This window comes from Callospermophilus lateralis, chromosome 2, assembly GCF_048772815.1.
Source record: "Callospermophilus lateralis isolate mCalLat2 chromosome 2, mCalLat2.hap1, whole genome shotgun sequence".
NCBI lineage: Eukaryota > Metazoa > Chordata > Mammalia > Rodentia > Sciuridae > Callospermophilus > Callospermophilus lateralis.
The window spans coordinates 211,470,181-211,489,976 of NC_135306.1; the positions used below are offsets into that span (position 1 = coordinate 211,470,181).

At 63.7% G+C, this 19,796-nt stretch overlaps 1 protein-coding gene across 1 annotated transcript in view; it reads right to left on the reverse strand.

Annotated features, from left to right (window-relative positions):
- Nucleotides 1–439: 439 nt before the first annotated feature.
- LOC143390596 (mucin-5AC-like) overlaps nt 440–19,796 on the reverse strand; it is a 29,352-nt gene continuing 9,995 nt past the window's right edge. The window contains 32 exon segments of the mRNA XM_077108616.1: nt 440–716; nt 1,231–1,345; nt 1,439–1,502; nt 1,660–1,779; nt 2,616–2,738; nt 3,193–3,230; nt 3,487–3,588; nt 3,804–3,975; nt 4,418–4,449; nt 4,529–4,632; nt 4,761–4,848; nt 5,127–5,305; nt 5,741–5,948; nt 6,223–6,406; nt 6,500–6,750; nt 7,075–7,267; nt 7,750–7,919; nt 8,173–12,134; nt 13,378–13,720; nt 13,723–13,977; nt 13,980–14,501; nt 15,065–15,253; nt 15,347–15,390; nt 15,957–16,119; nt 16,346–16,474; nt 16,783–16,939; nt 17,359–17,598; nt 18,368–18,547; nt 18,654–18,767; nt 18,876–19,014; nt 19,260–19,411; nt 19,628–19,728. Coding sequence (XP_076964731.1) covers nt 440–716; nt 1,231–1,345; nt 1,439–1,502; nt 1,660–1,779; nt 2,616–2,738; nt 3,193–3,230; nt 3,487–3,588; nt 3,804–3,975; nt 4,418–4,449; nt 4,529–4,632; nt 4,761–4,848; nt 5,127–5,305; nt 5,741–5,948; nt 6,223–6,406; nt 6,500–6,750; nt 7,075–7,267; nt 7,750–7,919; nt 8,173–12,134; nt 13,378–13,720; nt 13,723–13,977; nt 13,980–14,501; nt 15,065–15,253; nt 15,347–15,390; nt 15,957–16,119; nt 16,346–16,474; nt 16,783–16,939; nt 17,359–17,598; nt 18,368–18,547; nt 18,654–18,767; nt 18,876–19,014; nt 19,260–19,411; nt 19,628–19,728 — 9,110 coding nt within the window.

Genomic DNA, 19,796 nt, shown 5'->3' on the forward strand with positions numbered 1-19,796 from the left:
TCTGGGGCTGACCCCACCCTATTCCTGGGTTTATGTCCAAGTTCAAGAATGCACATTGTCCACAAATTGCAAAATGCTCCAAGTGTATTTATGAAACAGATCGGTCATTTCCTGAGGAGGGGGACATGGGCCGATGGCTGAGGTAGGAGGGCAGCCAATACCCACATCCCACGTTAGTGAGAGCTCTGTGTGATGCTAAAGTCCCAAGGAGCAGGTCAGAGTCACACCAGAAGAGCCCCACTGACCCCACATTCCTGAACAGGGTGGCACAGGTGGATGAGGGCCTCCCCACCTCCATGGACACCTCAAGGGTCAGATCCCCCTTGAAAAGAACATGGTGGGTGGACAGCATGTCCTAGACGGCAGCCACCTTGACGAGGTGCATGTTCTACTGGCCTTTCCTTGGTGTGTCCCGGAGGACACAGCAGCACTGGCCAGCTCACTGGGGAGGCCTGGGCAGTCCCTCCCAGCTGCTGCTCTCTGACTCCTGGCTCTGCTCTTTGCTCTTCTTGGACTCAGACTCCGATGATCCTGAGTGGCTGGTGTCACCTGGTGAGTGGCACTGCTGGCCCAGGCAGCCACAGGCCTCTGCCTGGGTGTAGCTGAAGGTCCGGCTGGAACCGTCGGCACAGGTCAGGCTCACCTTCTTCCGTGAGGTCCGCAGCTCCTGGCAGCACTGGCACTTGCGTTCCACTGGGTAGGCGTCCAGGGAGTACCTGCGGGCAGAGTCTGCTCAGCACCAGGTGCCCTGTCACAGGTGCCACAGTGGCAGCTGCTGCCACGGGCCACCCATGCCAAGACCCTGACACAACCAGGCTGCACATGCCCTGTGGCCAGTGTTGAGCTTCCAGTTCTGATGTTCCCATCAGGGCTGATTCCAGCCACCACTGTGTGTCCCAGGTCCAAGGGTCAGGAGGGACACACAGATGGCTGGCTGCAGCAAATTAACAAAGGGGAGCTGGGATGGGGTCTCAGCAAACACAAGAGCTGATTCCAAACAGGCCAGGCCTGTGGGTCTCAGAATCCTGCTGCCCCACCCCAACTCCCAGTGGCCCTCATGGTACCCCTCTGGGGGCCTCCAGCCCTCTTCCTCCCCCTTCATGGTCCTGCCTATCTGCCCCACCCCAGCTGGGTGGACCTAATGCACCCCACTGCCGATCACATCTGTGAACACTGCCCCAAGGGACTCCCTGTGGATCGTGGAGGGCGCCACGGACAAGGGTCCCGTACATGGAGGTGCTGTTCCCGCAGTTCCCCTGGCAGTAGGAGAGGCGCACAGGCCCGGCCGAGCTGCAGCTGCCCTGCCGGATGGTCTGGTTCCTGTGGTGCAGCGTGCAGAACGTCTCTGGGGACAGACAGACACAGGAGGTGAGGCAGTGTCAACACCACCCACTTGTTTCCTGGACCTCCATGGCTGGAGTCAGACCTGCCAGCAGACCAGCCCTCTTACCAACGTGTGGGCAGACGAAGCAGCAGCCGTCGGAGCTCAGCCGGGCCTGGTCCTGTGCCAAAAAGGGACAGCTGTTAGTACCAGGGAGGCCACTCAGCAGCCTACCCAGAAATGGAGGTGCAGAGATGCAGCCAGGTTCAGATGGGTGTGGCCCCCCACAGGACTCCCCTCACTGGGTGAGCCGCGGCTGGGTGGGGCCTGGAGCTCACCCGAGCACAGCTGAGTGCTGCACACTGCTTCTCCACGCTCACCACCTCAAGCCTGTCTTGGTGCCTCTCACACCGGTAGGTCACACAGCGGTTCTCGGGGTCTGACCAGGACTCACCAGGCTGAAAGGAGGCAGGGTGAGTGCCCCTCTCGGGGAGATCATGGCCTTGCCAGGCACCTGCCTTGGAGAGAACTCCCGAGTGCCCCAGGGCCCAGTGCCCCAGGACCCTGTCTGCTCAGTGCCAAGTGCCGCCCAGGACCTGCCCATTCAGTGGTCAATGCCCCAGGACCCTGTTCACTCAATGCCTAGTGCCCCAGGACCCTGTCCATTCAGTGCCAAGGACCCTGCCCACTTAGTGCCTAGAACCCCCAGGACCTGCCCCCCAGGACCTGCCCATTCAGTGTCCAGTATCCCCCAAACCCTGTCCACTCAGTGTCCAGTGCCCCCATTACCCTGTTCACTCAGTGCCCAGTGCCCCAAGACATTGCCTGCTCAATGCCCAGTGCCCCAGGACCCTGTCCATTCAGTGCCAAGGACCCTGCCCACTTAGTGCCTGGAACCCCCAGACCCTGTCCACTCAGTGCCCAGTGCCCAGGACCCTGCCTGCTCAGGACACAATGCTTTCTCTGCCTGCATATCCATGGGCAGGGCCTTGCCTGGGCCTTCCTGGAGCTCCCACAGGGGGAGTGGCAGCTTTGCCCCCGCCCACCAGGAGCCCAAGACCTGCTTGTCCAGGCTCCCAGCCCCTGCCCTGAGGCCCAGGTGCCACAGCTACCCACGTGGAGGAAGAGGTCACCGCCTCTGCTGGTGTTCACGACACAGGTCACTGCCACACACTTTCCACAGCACTGCCCCCTCTGAGCTTGGTATTCGAAGCCCTGCAGGGACAGTGGATGTACGGCCTGAGCTCGCGCTGTCTGCCCAGGGGACGAGAGCAGTGGTGGGGCTGGCACTCACCAGGGGGCAGTGGGTGTTGCAGATCTGGGTCTCACAGCTGACCAGGAAACTGCCCGACGGGGGGCTGCCGGCTGCCTTGCACCAGCACCTTTCACACAGGCTGGAGGAGACCACGGCGCCAGGCTGGGGAGTTAGGCCAGGTGTCAGTGCCCTTGGACTGGCCCAAGGACAGGCCCCAGCCCTCACAGGTCAGCTTCCCCAGCCTGCCCACAGGCCAACCCACACCCCTGGGGTGGCCCTTGGTGTCATCTCCTGGTGCAGAGCCCGGTCACAAGGCTAGAGGCCTGGTGTACTCAGGAGGATACCAAGGAGTGGCCAGCTGCTGGGACCCCAGTGAGGCCAGGCACCCAGTATCAGCACCTCTGGGGGCCTGGGGCCAGGCTTGGGCCTCAGCCACACCAAGCTGCAGACTGGGTCCATGAAGACTCGGTTCTCTGGTCCAGGCAGGGTTCTGAGACATGGTCTGCGGGGGTCTGCTCTGAACTCTACTTCTACCCCGAGGGGCCGCCAGGGAGCCCAGGAGTGGGAGACCCAGTCCCTGTGGCTGTGGGGTGTCCGAATGCTGGACGGGCCTCACCTGGTAGACGGTCCCGTTGACACTGCAGCCGATTCCGCCTGTCCAGGAGATACACAGGCTGTAACCCTAGCAGGCAGGGACCCAGCCCACCCCACCATGGCACCCAAGCCCTCCCCTGTTTGGCCACCATGGCCTCCTGGGCACCAGCAAGTTCTGATGCTCATTGCTGGAGTCATCAGATCTGATCTGTGCCAACATTCGGCCCAAACAAACCACAGCTTCATCCAGTTATGCCCCCAGGAATCCCCAGCCTGCAGCGCCAGCATGGCATGTGCCAGGGTCAAGGACACTCACGGCAGGTTTGGTTTGGGCAGCAGGCCCCCTCCTCGTGGGTCAGGACCAGGCGGGAGCCCTTGGGGCAGTGCTGGGGCTCCGGGCAGTAGCTGGTGTTGCAGGCTGCAGGTGAGCGAGGGAGTCAGGGACGGGCCCCTCTGCCCCCGTTCCCACCCAGCCTCAGGGCCTGCTCCCCAGGGCTCCCAGGAGAGTTGGCAGACCCCACCCTCCCCCACACCCCTGCTGGGGTCCCCAGAGGGGCTGGAGGGAGTGGTCTCCACACCCCAGCATTGGATTGCCCTGGCCCCTCCAGCCATCCCCACCAGGCAAGGGCTCACCGCAGACAAACTGGGGACAGCACTGGCCAGCCTTTGGGGCTGTGGGCACAGGCACTAAGCCGGGCAAGGGGCAGGCGGGGGGCAGGGGACAGGGCTTCCTGTGGCAGGTCATCTTCTGGGAGCTGTCCTGGCAGGTGCACTCCTGGCAGTCGGTGCTGATGGTGTGGCCCGGCTGCGGAGGAGGCTGGTGTGAGCCTGCCACAGGTCAGCCTGGGCCCAGGCTGGCTCACAAGGTGGGGCCCGCGGGGGACACCTGGGGCAGCACTCAGAAGTGACAGGAGCTCAGGTCGGCACTGTACTGGAGACCCCAGGAGATGAGGTGGGAAGGGCTTTGTGGGGTGGCCTGCCCCGTGAGGATGGAAGGGGTCCCAAGGAGAGCAGGACATGGCCAGGCAGGGGCTCAGTACCCACAAAGCAGCTCCAGTGTCACCCCAAGTTGGGCAGGGAGGACACTTAAGAAGAGGGGCCTCCTATGTCCTGTCGGGCCACTGGCCTCTGGGACTGAGAGGAAGCCTTCAACCCAAGCCCACACTGGCCATTCCAGGGCTTGCATGTCAGGGACCTCCTGCCTCAGCTTCCTGGGGTTCAGGGTCAGGCCACCCATCCACACTCACCTCCACTGGCTCCCCATGGGGCCCCAGGCACCCTGCAGAGGGAGAGACCAGAGGTTGCCACCAGGCAGGCACGGTCACCCTGCCACCCCCACCAAGCCCTTGGGGACCTACAGCTGCAGTTGGCAGGCACACAGACTTGGGCGTCGCTGCTGAAAAGCATCGTGTTCTCAGGACAGAAGCAGCCCTCGGTGATGGGACCGGCTTCCGGGAGGGCCCTGCAGGAAGGCAGAGTGGGCTGCAGCCCCTGATCCCCAGGGCAGCAGTGCCCTGGCCAGGGAGGGGGCCCCCAGGGGGGCTCTGGGGTCTGTGGGACCCACGGTGGGTGGGGTGAGGGTGCACGTACAGGGAGCTGGTGCTGTCCTTCCCATAGCAGTAGGGGAGGCTGGACGGGCCACAGGGCAGGTACACCTTGCCAGCCGAGCAGGTGAACGCTGTAGGGAGAGAAGCCACCCTGAGGGCCAGCCGAGGCTGTGCCTCTGGGCTCTTGAGCCCAACTTCCCGCCGAGCACCACCACTCAGGAGCCCTCAGTAACTGTCAGTGGTACCCGTCCATCCAGGCTCTGGGCCCCTCAGGCTCTGCGGCTGCCCACCCATGACCACCTGCATCCAGCCCTCCAGAGGCCATAGGACCCTGACTTGGGTGTCCCCTCTTCCTCAGGAAGCCCTGCCTGACCCCCTGAGCCCACCCAGATCATCTGCCGACACTCACGGCAGGCATGGTTGGTGTGGCCCCTCCAGTCGATGCACACGCCCTCCGAGGCACACAGCGCCGCATACAGCTGCAGTCCAGAGCACACCACGTCCGGGGGGGTCATGTGGCAGTGATCGAAGACGCAGCCTTCATAGAAGGACTGCGGGGAGATGACGTCGTGGCAGGGCTGGAAGACCCTGCAGGCAGAGGGGCAGACGTGGTGTGGGCCACCAGCCAGCCCCACAGCGGGGGGGCTTCCCGACACAGGACGCCCCATGGAGCACCAGGTGAGGACAGTGGCCTTCCTCAGCTCTGCACGCACGAGGGAGGGTGTCGGGCCCCCACCCCCTTCCTGCAAGTGCCTCTCCACCAGGCTCCCCATCACCAGGTGTTGGGGAAGTGACCCGGGCCTGCATCCGTGAGAGCGGACAGCAAAGGCCCTCAGAGGTTGACCAGCCTGGCTGCAGCCAAGCCCTGTGGTGGCATTCTGGCAGGGACCACCCTACCCAGAGCTCCAGGACAGCATTCTAGGCCTGTGACAGGGCAGCTCTGGGCCTGCCCAGAAGCCTCCTGAAGGCCCTCTTGCCCTTGGCAGGGGGCCAGTGGGCTGCCCACCCCTTACAGACCCTTACTTGCTCAGGATCAGCTCACAGAGTGGCGATGGGGGGCACTGGACAGGAGTTGTCTGGGGTGTGGTTGAGGGGGGTGTCGGGGGAGGCCCATGGCAGTGCGGCTGGCCGGGGACGTCCACCTTCCAGTGGCCTGACATTGCAGAGCAGGAGGGGGCCACTGTGCCTCCAGGCAGGCGGCACTCGTCCCTCTTGTCATTGGTGCAGGTACCTGGCCAGACGGAGGTGGTCAGAGCTGGACCACGGAGACTGTGCCCTGCAGCACCCAGTGTGTCCTGGCTGGGTCTGGCCGGACATCTCCACCCTCACCTGTGGGACCTGCCCAGGCCCCTCCCCTGCCCGGGCTGCACTGTCCCTCTGAGAAGCCAACCCTAGGTGGTTCCCTCAGGGTGAATGAGTGTGCGCCCAGCGACCCCACACGGGAGCCCATGCAGCCCAGCCAGGGCCCCAGCCCACCAGCCTGCTGCCCAGGTCCCCAGGCTCACCACACTGCCCCTCGGTGTTGTTGGCAAAGGTGCTGAAAGGCACTTCCACAGAGAAGATGAGGCCCGAGAACATGACCTGGACACCAATCTCCCGGATGGTCACGTACATCTTAATGCCCACGCGGGAGACAGCAATGCCGTTGCTCTGGAAACCAGGGCTGACCACCTTGTTGTTGAATATGATCTGGACATGGGGACAGCCACCAGGAAGTCAGAACGTGGGCAGGGGTGGGCAGCTGCAGACCGACCTCCCGCCTGCACGTCAGGGCAGCCCCACCTGGTTGGTCATGACCCCGCCAACGGGCGTGCGGGTCAGCACCACGCGGTCCTGGTGGTACTCCACGATGATGGCCTGTGGGCAGGACAGCTGGTCCTTGGGGTCACAGAAGTCATTGTTGATGAGCACGCGGAAGTGGCCGTACACAGGTACCACCTGCTGCACCAGGACGTAGGTGCAGTTGTCCAGGAACGTGTAGTAGGTGCCGTCGAACGTGATGTAGTGGGGGTCGCCCCAGCCGCTGCACACGCCTGCGAGTGCCGGGGGCTCACCAGAGGCTCCAGGGCTCCTGCATGCCTGGCCCCCCACCACCCCCACACGGGCAGCTTGGGAGCCCGTCCTCACCGTCCAGAGGCAAGTGGCCAGCAGGAGCTGGTGAGGCCTCAGAATAGCAGGAGTGGATGCCACTCCCCTTATCCCAGCGGGCAGGGCCCAGAGGCTCTGCAGGCTTCCCTGGACACCCCAAGGTGCGGGTCTCAACTACACCCATCCCAGCCTCGGGGCTGACATGTTCTACCTGAAGTCTGACCCAATTCCACCCTCTCTCCTGGCCCCCATCCGGGTCCCCAGCTCACACTGGCATTGGTAGTGCTGGCAACAGCCGTCCTGGTCAGCCACCTTCAGGGCTGGGTAGCCGTTGGCACAAATGGGTTCCTTCACCTCTGGACACTGGCGTGGATGCAGGGAGATGATACTGTTGCCCTCGCAGGTGGCCTGGGTGCAGTTTGGCATGGCCCAGGTCTGGCCTTTCTGCAGAAGCAAGGGCAGCTGCAGGGTCTGATTCCTGGGGTGGGCCCTCCCCTCGGTGCCCAGGGGGACAGTCCTTGAGGTCCTCATGGGAACAGGGAATGGCCACCATGCTGTCTGGGACTCTCTGAGCCCCATCCTCCCAGCCTCGTGCCCATACCCACCATGTGCCCCGCCATAGCACCAAGCTGCCCGGAGGGGAGGTGCTGTGTGCAGGAGCCCATCCCCAGCCACCAGCCCTGGGTGTGCTGCCCGGTCCACAGTGATGGCCACCTGCTTGGCCCCCACTTCACCCTCAACAAGTGGTGTTTCAGCCTCAGACCCCATATGCTCAACTGACCTGCAAGCCCACCCATCCAAACTCCTGGGGGAAGGACCCCCCAGTGCACAGCAAGGTCAGCTTTCAATGGTCAGCATGACCCTCATGAGGACTTGGGGTGAGGAGGCTCTGCAGTAGCCACAGGTCCCTGCTGGGCAGGAGGTGGGCTTACCTTTTTTGACACATTTGGGCACCCTGTCTCAGGGGTAGACATGGACAGGGACGAAACTGAGGTAGGGGGCGGCGTAGTGGAGGGACAGTCATGGTCAACCCCTTTGATCACCTCGCAGTCCTGGCTACACAGGGCATAGTAGCAATGGCCAGAGAGGTCTCTCTGGCGGTATATGATGGACCCTGCCGACAGGAGACACCGGAAGTTAGCAGAGCTAGGTTGCAAAACAGCAGCACCCTAGGCAACCTGGCCACCCCCAGGGGGCAGGAGCCCCCACCTGAATGTGGTGGGCAAGGGTGACAGGGGCTCTGGCTACAGGCCATGGCAAGAGTTAGCCCCGGCCACCAGAAAGGCCCACTCAACTCCGGAACACCACGGCCTTGGCCAGGAGGGAGTCAAGAGTGGGCCTCCAAGGCCTGCCCGAGGAACACTCACCTGCAGGGTACAGCTGGTCCAGCACGCTGCAGAAGCAGGGAAGGGTGGATGATGGCGCAGAGCTGGGCGACCACGGGGAGGACACAGCTGAGGTGGAGGACACTGAAGAGGAGGGCTCGGGGGGTGCAGTCCAGGGAGGTGTCCCACTGGTCTGGCAGCCGTCGGGGGTGTGGCAGCACAGGACACGCACCTCGTAGTTGAGGCACATCCCCAAGGGCCCCTGCTGCTCCTGGTTGCGGCACACCAGGCCCATGTGGGGCTCGCACTGCACCACCTGGCCCAGGGCCTCAATGCTGACCTCGGGGTGGTTCTCGGCTCGGCACTCCAGCCGGGTGATGTCCTCGGGTTGGAGACAGATCCTCTCTCCCTTGCTCAGGATGTTGCTGTAGGTTTCCGTGTCTCCGCCATGCGGCCCGGGGTCTGGGAAGTCCACGTCGAACCACTTGGTCCAGGTGCACTGTGGCTGGCAGTCGGTGGTCTGGGGTGAGGAGTGGGTGCTCTCAGGTGCTGGAGTGTGGCTGATGCTGCTTGTAGGGACAGGGGTGGAGCTGGTCTGCCACGTGGAGCTTGGGCTGACTGTGTGCACAGGGGTGGAGCTGGTCTTCCCCGTGGAGCTTGGGCTGACTGTGTGCACAGAGGTGGAGCTGGTCTCCCTCGTGGAACTTGGGCTGACTGTGTGCACAGAGGTGGAGCTTGTGTCCCTCGTGGAGCTTGGGCTGACTGTGTGCACAGGGGTGGAGCTGGTCTTCCCTGTGGAGCTTGGGCTGACTGTGTGCGCAGAGGTGGAGCTGGTCTGCCTCGTGGAGCTTGGGCTGACTGTGTGCACAGGGGTGGAGCTGGTCTTCCCCGTGGAGCTTGGGCTGACTGTGTGCACAGAGGTGGAGCTGGTCTCCCTCGTGGAACTTGGGCTGACTGTGTGCACAGAGGTGGAGCTGGTCTCCCTTGTAGAGCTTGGGCTGTCTGTGTGCACAGAGGTGGAGCTGGTCTTCCCCGTGGAGCTTGGGCTGATTATGTGCACAGAAATGGAGCTGGTCTTCCCTGTGGAGCTTGGGCTGACTGTGTGCACAGAGGTGGAGCTGGTCTTCCATGTGGAGCTTGGGCTGACTGTGTGCACAGAGGTGGAGCTGGTCTCCCTCGTGGAGCTTGGGCTGACTGTGTGCACAGAGGTGGAGCTGGTCTCCCTCATGGAGCTTGGGCTGACTGTGTGCACAGAGGTGGAGCTGGTCTTCCCCGTGGAGCTTGGGCTGACTGTGAGTGCAGAGTCTGTCTTCTGGACTTGGCGTGTCGGGGTCTCTCCTGAGGTGCTGGAATGTGTGACAGGTACTGTGGTCTGGCAGCCGTCCGGGATGTGGCAGCACAGGACACGTACCTCGTAGTTGAGGCACATCCCCAAGGGCCCCTGCTGCTCCTGGTTGCGGCACACCAGGCCCATGTGGGGCTCGCACTGCACCACCTGGCCCAGGGCCTCAATGCTGACCTCGGGGTGGTTCTCGGCTCGGCACTCCAGCCGGGTGATGTCCTCAGGTTGGAGACAGATCCTCTCTCCCTTGCTCAGGATGTTGCTGTAGGTTTCCGTGTCTCCGCCATGCGGCCCGGGGTCTGGGAAGTCCACGTCAAACCACTTGGTCCAGGTGCACTGTGGCCGGCAGTCGGTGGTCTGGGGTGAGGAGTGGGTGCTCTCAGGTGCTGGAGTGTGGCTGATGCTGCTTGTAGGGACAGGGGTGGAGCTGGTCTGCCACGTGGAGCTTGGGCTGACTGTGTGCACAGAGGTGGAGCTGGTCTGCCTCGTGGAGCTTGGGCTGACTGTGTGCACAGAGGTGGAGCTGGTCTCCCTTGTAGAGCTTGGGCTGACTGTGTGCACAGAGGTGGAGCTGGTCTCCCTCGTGGAGCTTGGGCTGACTGTGTGCACAGAGGTGGAGCTGGTCTTCCCCGTGGAGCTTGGGCTGACTGTGTGCACAGAGGTGGAGCTGGTCTTCCCCGTGGAGCTTGGGCTGACTGTGTGCACAGAAGTGGAGCTGGTCTTCTCTCTGGAGCTTGTGCTGACTGTGTGCACAGATGTGGAGCTGGTCTCCCTCGTGGAGCTTGGGCTGACTGTGTGCATAGAGGTGGAGCTGGTCTTCCTCGTGGAGCTTGGGCTGACTGTGTGCACAGAGGTGGAGCTGGTCTTCTCTCTGGAGCTTGGGCTGACTGTGTGCACAGAGGTGGAGCTGGTCTCCCTTGTGGAGCTTGGGCTGACTGTGTGCACAGGGGTGGAGCTGGTCTTCCCTGTGGAGCTTGGGCTGACTGTGTGCACAGAGGTGGAGCTGGTCTCCCTTGTAGAGCTTGGGCTGACTGTGTGCACAGAGGTGGAGCTGGTCTCCCTTGTAGAGCTTGGGCTGACTGTGTGCACAGAGGTGGAGCTGGTCTCCCTCGTGGAGCTTGGGCTGACTGTGTGCACAGAGGTGGAGCTGGTCTTCTCTCTGGAGCTTGGGCTGACTGTGTGCACAGAGGTGGAGCTGGTCTCCCTTGTAGAGCTTGGGCTGACTGTGTGCACAGAGGTGGAGCTGGTCTCCCTCGTGGAGCTTGGGCTGACTGTGTGCACAGAGGTGGAGCTGGTCTCCCTCGTGGAGCTTGGGCTGACTGTGTGCACAGAGGTGGAGCTGGTCTCCCTCGTGGAGCTTGGACTGACTGTGTGCACAGAGGTGGAGCTGGTCTCCCTTGTAGAGCTTGGGCTGACTGTGTGCACAGAGGTGGAGCTGGTCTCCCTCGTGGAGCTTGGGCTGACTGTGTGCACAGAGGTGGAGCTGGTCTCCTTCGTGGAGCTTGGACTGACTGTGTGCACAGGGGTGGAGCTGGTCTTCTGCCTGGAGCTTGGGCTGACTGTGTGCACAGAGGTGGAGCTAGTCTTCTCCGTGGATCTTGGGCTGACTGTGTGCACAGGGGTGAAGCTGGTCTCTGCTGTGGAGCTTGGGCTGACTGTGTGCACAGAGGTGGAGCTGGTCTTCCCCGTGGAGCTTGGGCTGACTGTGTGCACAGAGGTGGAGCTGGTCTTCCCCGTGGAGCGTGGGCTGACTGTGTGCACAGAGGTGGAGCTGGTCTCCCTTGTAGAGCTTGGGCTGACTGTGTGCACAGAGGTGGAGCTGGTCTCCCTTGTAGAGCTTGGGCTGACTGTGTGCGCAGAGGTGGAGCTGGTCTTTCTCGTGGAGCTTGGGCTGACTGTGTGCACAGAGGTGGAGCTGGTCTTCCCCGTGGAGCTTGGGCTGACTGTGTGCACAGAGGTGGAGCTGGTCTTCCCTGTGGAGCTTGGGCTGACTGTGTGCACAGAGGTGGAGCTGGTCTCCCTTGTAGAGCTTGGGCTGACTGTGTGCACAGAGGTGGAGCTGGTCTCCCTCGTGGAGCTTGGGCTGACTGTGTGCACAGGGGTGGAGCTGCTCTCCCTCGTGGAGCTTGGGCTGTCTGTGAGTGCAGAGTCTGTCTTCTGGACTTGGCGTGTCGGGGTCTCTCCTGAGGTGCTGGAACGTGTGACAGGTACTGTGGTCTGGCAGCCGTCCGGGGTGTGGCAGCACAGGACACGCACCTCGTAGTTGAGGCACATCCCCAAGGGCCCCTGCTGCTCCTGGTTGCGGCACACCAGGCCCATGTGGGGCTCGCACTGCACCACCTGGCCCAGGGCCTCAATGCTGACCTCGGGGTGGTTCTCGGCTCGGCACTCCAGCCGGGTGATGTCCTCGGGTTGGAGACAGATCCTCTCTCCCTTGCTCAGGATGTTGCTGTAGGTTTCCGTGTCTCCGCCATGCGGCCCGGGGTCTGGGAAGTCCACGTCGAACCACTTGGTCCAGGTGCACTGTGGCTGGCAGTCGGTGGTCTGGGGTGAGGAGTGGGTGCTCTCAGGTGCTGGAGTGTGGCTGATGCTGCTTGTAGGGACAGGGGTGGAGCTGGTCTGCCTCGTGGAGCTTGGGCTGACTGTGTGCACAGGGGTGGAGCTGGTCTTCCCCGTGGAGCTTGGGCTGACTGTGTGCACAGAGGTGGAGCTGGTCTCCCTCGTGGAACTTGGGCTGACTGTGTGCACAGAGGTGGAGCTTGTGTCCCTCGTGGAGCTTGGGCTGACTGTGTGCACAGGGGTGGAGCTGGTCTTCCGCGTGGAGCTTGGGCTGACTGTGTGCACAGGGGTGGAGCTGGTCTCCCTCGTGGAGCTTGGGCTGACTATGTGCACAGAGGTGGAGCTGGTCTCCCTCGTGGAGCTTGAACTGACTGTGTGCACAGGGGTGGAGCTGGTCTTCCCTGTGGAGCTTGGGCTGACTGTGTGCACAGAGGTGGAGCTGGTCTTCCATGTGGAGCTTGGGCTGACTGTGTGCACAGAGGTGGAGCTGGTCTCCCTCGTGGAGCTTGGCTGACTGTGTGCACAGAGGTGGAGCTGGTCTCCCTCATGGAGCTTGGGCTGACTGTGTGCACAGAGGTGGAGCTGGTCTTCCCCGTGGAGCTTGGGCTGACTGTGTGCACAGAGGTGGAGCTGGTCTTCCCCGTGGATCTTGGGCTGACTGTGTGTACAGGGGTGGAGCTGGTCTCCCTCGTGGAGCTTGGGCTGACTGTGTGCACAGAGGTGGAGCTGGTCTTCCCTGTGGAGCTTGGGCTGACTGTGTGCACAGAGGTGGAGCTGGTCTTCCCCGTGGAGCTTGGGCTGACTGTGTGCACAGGGGTGGAGCTGGTCTTTCTCGTGGAGCTTGGGCTGTCTGTGAGTGCAGAGTCTGTCTTCTGGACTTGGCGTGTCGGGGTCTCTCCTGAGGTGCTGGAATGTGTGACAGGTACTGTGGTCTGGCAGCCGTCCGGGATGTGGCAGCACAGGACACGCACCCGTAGTTGAGGCACATCCCCAAGGGCCCCTGCTGCTCCTGGTTGCGGCACACCAGGCCCATGTGGGGCTCGCACTGCACCACCTGGCCCAGGGCCTCAATGCTGACCTCGGGGTGGTTCTCGGCTCGGCACTCCAGCCGGGTGATGTCCTCAGGTTGGAGACAGATCCTCTCTCCCTTGCTCAGGATGTTGCTGTAGGTTTCCGTGTCTCCGCCATGCGGCCCGGGGTCTGGGAAGTCCACGTCAAACCACTTGGTCCAGGTGCACTGTGGCCGGCAGTCGGTGGTCTGGGGTTGGGTGACCTTTGTGCCCACTGATGTCCCGGTACTTGTGTGCACTGGTGTTGGGTGGATAGTGTGCCCTGTCGAGGTGAACTGACTTCCCGTGGTCACACTGGTCTTGGTGGTGGTGCTGGCCTCCAGGGACTTGGGGTGTGTGGCGATGGATTTCGGGGTCCCTATGGTCTCGTTCCTGCAGTCGTCCACCAGCTCGCAGCACTGGATCCGGATCTCATAGTTGTAGCAGATTGGCGGCAGCTGGTCCCTGTTCCAGCAGATCAGCCCTTCCTCAGAGTTGCAGGTCACCTGCTGTCCCAGCTCTGCCAGGGGCGTGTTGGGGAAGAACTGAGCCCTGCACTCCACACTTGTGGGCCTTTCACAGAACTTATACCCTTCGGATCTCAGGTTGTGAAAAGTGTCAAAATCTCCACTGTCTCTTCAGGCCCGGGGTAGCTGCCATCCATCCACTGTGTCCAAGTGCAGGACTCCCGTAAGCAGCTCACGGGGCTGATCCCAGAGGTGGTCGGCACACCCGTGCCCTGGGAAGTCCCCGGGGGTGATGCAGAGGCAGAGGATGTTCCTGAAGTTGTCTTTGGCCTTGGAGTTGGGCTGGACCTCAAGAAAGCTGTTCTGACAGGTGTGGAGGACACTGTGGCACTGGTCGTGGGGACCGTGCCCGGGCCACTCGTGGTGACAGGGAGGCTGTGGATGGTCCCTCCGAGGTGCTTGCCCCCGTTTTGGTTGTCCTGTGCGTGGCTGGAGGGCTGGAGGTGGGGCAGGGCAGGGGGCTGCAGCACAGGACCCTGATCTGGTAGTTGTGGCACAGGCCCGATGCCTGGTCCCTGTTGTGGCAGGTCAGCCCTGCCGTCGGGCTGCACTCCAGGTGCTGACCCAGGGCCTGGAGAGGCACCTCGGGCGCGTCCTCGGCTCGACACTCCACTGCCCTCGGCACTTGGCAAACCCGGAACCCGTGGGCACGGAGGTTCTGCAGCGTGTCGAAGTCACCGCTGTCCGCGCCCTGCCCGGGGCGACTCACATCCAGCCAGGGGGACCACAGGCACTTCTCCCCACAGCGGGCAGAGGGCGAAACAGGGGATGTGGCAGGCGTCGTCCTGAGGGGCGTGCCCGTGGCCGTGGATGAGGCTGTGCTCACAGGGACTGAGTGCACCGTGCTCTGGGTGGGGCTGGAGCCCACACCTGTGGTCTGCCTCGAGCTGAATGCTGTGGGAAAAGAGGCTGCAGGCTGAGCGTGGGGCACACGTAGGCTGGCTTCACTGGGTCCTGGCTCTGAGGACCTTGCTGTCCTGTTGGCTCCCTGGTGGGCTTCCCCACAGCAAATGGGCGAATGTTGAAATTTGAATGACCAGGGACACACAAGTGAACCTGTCTGCTCAGAACCTGCCCAACAGTGGGCAGTGGGCATCACAGAACTTCAATAAACAGGTGAATTGGCCTCAGTACAGGGCATCTGCCCCTGGGCCTGCCCTGAGCAGAAGCCACATGTATATGGCTGCCTTGTGCTGGAAGCCTGGACCCTGGGCCTGAGCTCCCCAAGGAGCTGTGGATTCCAGGTCAGCCAGAGTGAAGCCCTGGAGCTAGCCCCTTCCCATGGCAGGGAAGGAGGAGATAGTGAGCCACTGCCGTGCCCGATACCCAGGGGCTGCCCCCGCTGCCCAGAGCTAGGTGTGAACCTGACCTCCAACAAGAGAAGCCGTGCCAGTCCACTGGGAGAGCGACACCCCCCAGGACACCCAGGGCCCTTTGCCATCACCCGTTGTCCTTACTGTGTGGGGACGTGGAGAAGGAGAAGGTGGTCGGGGGCCTGGGGGTGGTGGGGCTGCAGGTGAAGACCCTCCTCTCCACGGTGCCGTTGGCCCTGCAGTGGGCGGAGATGCAGCTGCCCATGCCGTCTGTCGTGTTGTAGATGACGTCCCCCGGGTGGAAGTGCCGCCCGTCGTAGGTGCAGACGCAGGCTGTGGGAGCACAGCAGCCATCCGTGAGATGGCTGAGGCGAGGCGGAGACCCTCCCCACCAGACCCCAGACCCAGGAGGCCACGGCTGCTTACCACCACTGTCGTAGGCGCAGTGCACGCCGTTCTCGGTGCAGATGCTGGGGAGAGGGAAGGAGGGCTGGGGCACGGGCGCCAGCACAGCCTGCCCTCGGCCATCCACTGCCGGGGGTGGAGTCCCTGCCCAGGCCTGGGACTTCAAACTTAGCTTCCCGAGGTCCCACCCTCTTGAGGACTCCCCAGTCCACACAAGTGGCAGCTGGGTGGGGGGCCCAGGAGCTGCTGGTGCTCCACCCAACCATGGCGATGCTGCCCACCCCCGGGTCCCTAGCAGAGCATCTGGCTTCAGCTCCCCCACTACCCCGCCTGTTTGCCGGTCCCCGCATCCCAAGAGTCCCCCGACCAACAAGCACCAACACTCAGCTTCACCTCTGAGCCTGGGGAATCCGGGGGATCGCCCCTGAGAAATGCCTGCCGTGGTCCAGAGCCCAGACCAGGAGCCCCCGGCCCATCATGGCAGACACCACCCCTGAGAGCTGAGGCCCTCCCCCAGAGACTGGCCCAGGGCACCCTCTGGGTCCCGCAGCACGAGTCCCAGGGGCTGCTGGTTATGGCCCTGGGTCCCCCACGGGCTCTAGGCTCTGTGGCCTCCTGCCGAGGGGCTCACCAAGAGTAGCAGTTCTTATCCGAGGGCACGGTGGCCCCGGGCCGGTAGGACTTCCCGTGGAGGCGGCAGGGTGGGGGCGGTGTGGGGGCTGAGCACTTGTCCACACACTGCATCTTGTCCTCGTCGAAGATGGGCGCCGACGGTGGGCATTTGGGGTAGCAGCCTGTGGCGCAGAGAGGACTGAGTCCCAGCCCCGTCGGCTGGCACCCCACCCCGGGAGGGCCCAGCCCTCAGCCTTATCCGCCACACCACCGTGCACTAGAGGCAGAGGCCACGCGCTCCTGGCGGGCTCCTGGCGGGGTCAGGAGAGCCCAGCCCGTGAGGGTACCCAGGCCTTGGAAGCAGAGCCTCAGGCCTCTCCCACCCCTCCAGGCCCGTCCCCTGCCCACCTTCCAGGCCCCGCAGATCATGGAGGCAGCGCCCACTGGGGTTCCGGCAGGTGCGCATGCAGGGCGCCCCGCAGGGCTGGAAGTGCCACTCACACTCCCCCTGGGGGTTGTAGTAGTCGCAGAACAGCGCTGGGGGGGCAAGGAGGGTGGTCAGAGCGGCCTGCACCTGGGGCCTTCTAAACAGACCCGGGCGGGCCAGACCAGGGGAGGCGCCAGGGCAGGGTCTCCAGCCAGAGCAGCCCAGCTGGGCCCTCGTCCCCGGGGGCTTCTCTGGACCAGGCGGAAGCTCTGCTGAGAGCTCCACCCGAGGGCGCCTGTCCACCCCTTCCCTCCTCTTTGGAGGCCTTCTTACTCCTCCAGGGACAATGCATGCAGCCAGGCACACGGTGCTGAGCGCTGCCACCCCGGGTCCTGGAGCCCCTGGCCCGTGTACTCACGGCAGACGTCCGGCGTCCTCCAGGGCACGCACACGCCAGCTTCGTGGCAGGCCTGGGCATAGGCGGCCACAGCGGTGCAGAAGCACTCACAGTCTCCCCCCGAGTCGCAGGCACACGCGTCACCCACGCAGGCCTCGTAGTACATGGTCGGCTCCACCTGAGGGAGACGGGCCTCAGACTCCCGGGAGCCACTGGGCTTTTGGAGGATCTGGCCTGTGGCCACTGACCTGGGCCAGTTTCCACTGGAGCTCAAGAGAGCAAATGCATGGCCTACAGTGGTTTCCCGGCACTGCCTTTGTGCCCACAGGCCAGCTCCCACCTGGCCCACAGGCTCCTGCCCGCCTGGGGCTTCTGGGGCAGTGCTCAGAGCAACACCCCACAGAACTCAGGCCACGGCTGCTAGGAGCAGTGCACCAGCCTGGCCACTGTGGCATGTCCGCATGGGCCCCCGAGCCCCAGCTCTCTGCGCTCTTAGCTGATGCTGCCCTCCCCCGCTTGTCCCCTCTGCCTCCTGGGACCATTGCCCGTGGTCCCTTCTCAGCCCAGAGACCCCCTGCCCTGCCTGGCTGGCCATACATGGGCATGGCAGGTGGCGAAGGTGGCACTGTGGATGATGCTGCACTGCTTCTGGGCCCAGGCCTTGCGGTAAGGGTTGGTGGTGCAGGGGTCCTTGGGCACCGGGGCATCCGGGCAGGACGGGGAGAGCTTCCAGCTGTTTCCAAATTCCAGCGCGTCACCCACCACGGCCTGGCTCCGTGTGGTGAAGTCATTGAGGGCATTGCCGTCGAAGTTTCCGCACAGGCCGCAGACCCTGCCCTGCAGAAGCACAGGGAGAAGGGAGCCTGGGCACAGAGCCTCTTCCTCAGCCCATGCCACCTGAGCATCCAGCAGGATGATCCCCCAGAAGGGGAGGGGTGCGGGGTTTGCAGGGTGGCCTCAGGGCCCTGCTTACGCCCTGCGGCCCACACAGCGTCAGAGACTGCGAACTTTCCAGGGGCAACCACAGCCTGCCCTCCCTCCAGCCTCCTGCCTGTGCTGGGGCCACAGCAGCCAGCCTGGTGTGTCAGCACTGTAGTGGGCTGGGCAGTGGCTCTGACTCAGTCCTGGGGCTGGACGGAGACTTAGTGGAAAGAGGACCTTTCCAGGTGTGGTAGGTTGAGGTCACACTGGGGTAGAATGGGCCCTAAACCCAATGTCCGCTGTCCTTATGCAAGGGAGGATGTGGACACAGGCACCCAGGGAGGGCCTACATGATGACAGAGGATGGGGAGTGGCCCAGTCACCTGACAAGGACACCCTGCCCAAAGCTGCAACAGAAAGGTCTCTCCTGGGAGCTCAGCCTGCACCTGGCTTGGACTCCCAGTGTCCAGGCTGAGGGCATCCGCAGCCTGCCCTCCCCTGGGCTGGGACGCTGCAGGACTCACACACTAGGGGCTCCCTCCTCGCTGCTGCCCGGAGGCTCAGCCCCTGCATCTGCTCTCAGACCCCATCTCTCCCTCTCTCTGCTGACTCTGTCCCTCTGCCCCTCCTGTATGTCCCATGGCCCCCAGCAGGGGCGACAGCAGGGGCCCCCTCTCGGCCTCACCTTGAACTCGGGGCTGAGTCTCAGGAAGATGCTGGTCCTCCTGTCCCACAGCAGCACCAGGCCTGCGTCGGTGTCCACCACCAGGTAGATGCCCATCTGGCGGATCGTGTAGGGCGGCTCCTGGCCTGCGCCCTTCTGGACCACCTCCACCTTCCCGCTGCTCAGCTTTAGCTCATAGCTCTGTGAGGCAAGGCGTCCCTTAGGCCCTGGGGGACCTTGCCCTCTAGGTGCTCCGTGCCACCATGGAGCCCCCAGAGTGCCCCCCCCAGCTGTGCCCCTCACTCACCCCCAGGAAGATCTTAATGTCCTTGGAGCAGGTGGTCCCCGTGGTACCACAGGGGACGTTCTCGGTGACCACACGGAAGGCGTCCTTGGCACTGCCATTACCGCCGCAGTGGTCCTGGGGAGACAAGGCTGTCAGGGCGGGGCTCGGGTGGGCCTGCAGCCCCCAGGGCAGCTGCCCCACAGGGCTGGGCGTGGCTATGGACAGAGGTGGCAGACCACCTACCTGCACCAGCGTGTACTGGCAGTCCCCACTGAAGGTGTAGCGCTGGCCGTCGAAGGTGAGGAAGTGGCCATCCCCGTACAGGGCACAGGTGGCCGGGCAGGGCTCTTCTGTGCACCGCCACATTCTGTTCTCACAGGTGCTGCAGAGGACGAGGGGTCAGGTCAGGGTACTTCCAGGGGCTCTTCGGGGACCCTCGGTGCTTCCTGGCAGCCACCCCTCCCCAAGAGGAAGGACCCAGTAGACCAACAGATGCCCAGAGGGTCTCGTGGCCTGGGCCGCCCAGAGTCCCCCTGAGAACCTGGGCCATGTGTGTCGGCCCGGGGCCTGGCCAGGGCTTCCTCGGCTTCTGACAAGGACCGTCCCCTGGGGCGCTGAGCCACATACCAGGTGTTGCAGCCTGCCCAGATGGTCTCCCCCGGCCTGTAGCTGGCCCCGTTGTGCATGCAGGGGCAGTCCTCAGCGGCAATGCAGCCCCCGCTCCCATCGGCCACCAGCCCCGGGGGGCACACGCAGCCCGGCTCACACTGGGGGCTGTACTGTAGGGCACATGGACACAGTGAGTGGTGGGGACAGCTGCCTGGACCTGCGTCGTCCTCCATGGGGCCAAGCGTATGCGAGCCCAGTCAGCAGGCAGGGGTCCTCCAAGGACCTGGACCAGCGGTTGGCCCAGCTTGGCTGCCCCCTCCCCCAGGAGCATCTCTGAGGGACCCTGGCTACCATCAGGGAGACTGTTGGGGCCACCAGTCACTCACACAGGCCATGTCCAGGGTATGACAGCTCTTCTGGCAGCCAGCTCCGGTGGCCCCATGTGTGGCATTGTGGCAGTCAAAGTAGACCATAGGTGCGTCACACACTGGGGAAAAGGAGGGGTGCAGGGGACCCTAAGCCCCTCCAGCCAGGCTCCACTGCACACGGAGGAGC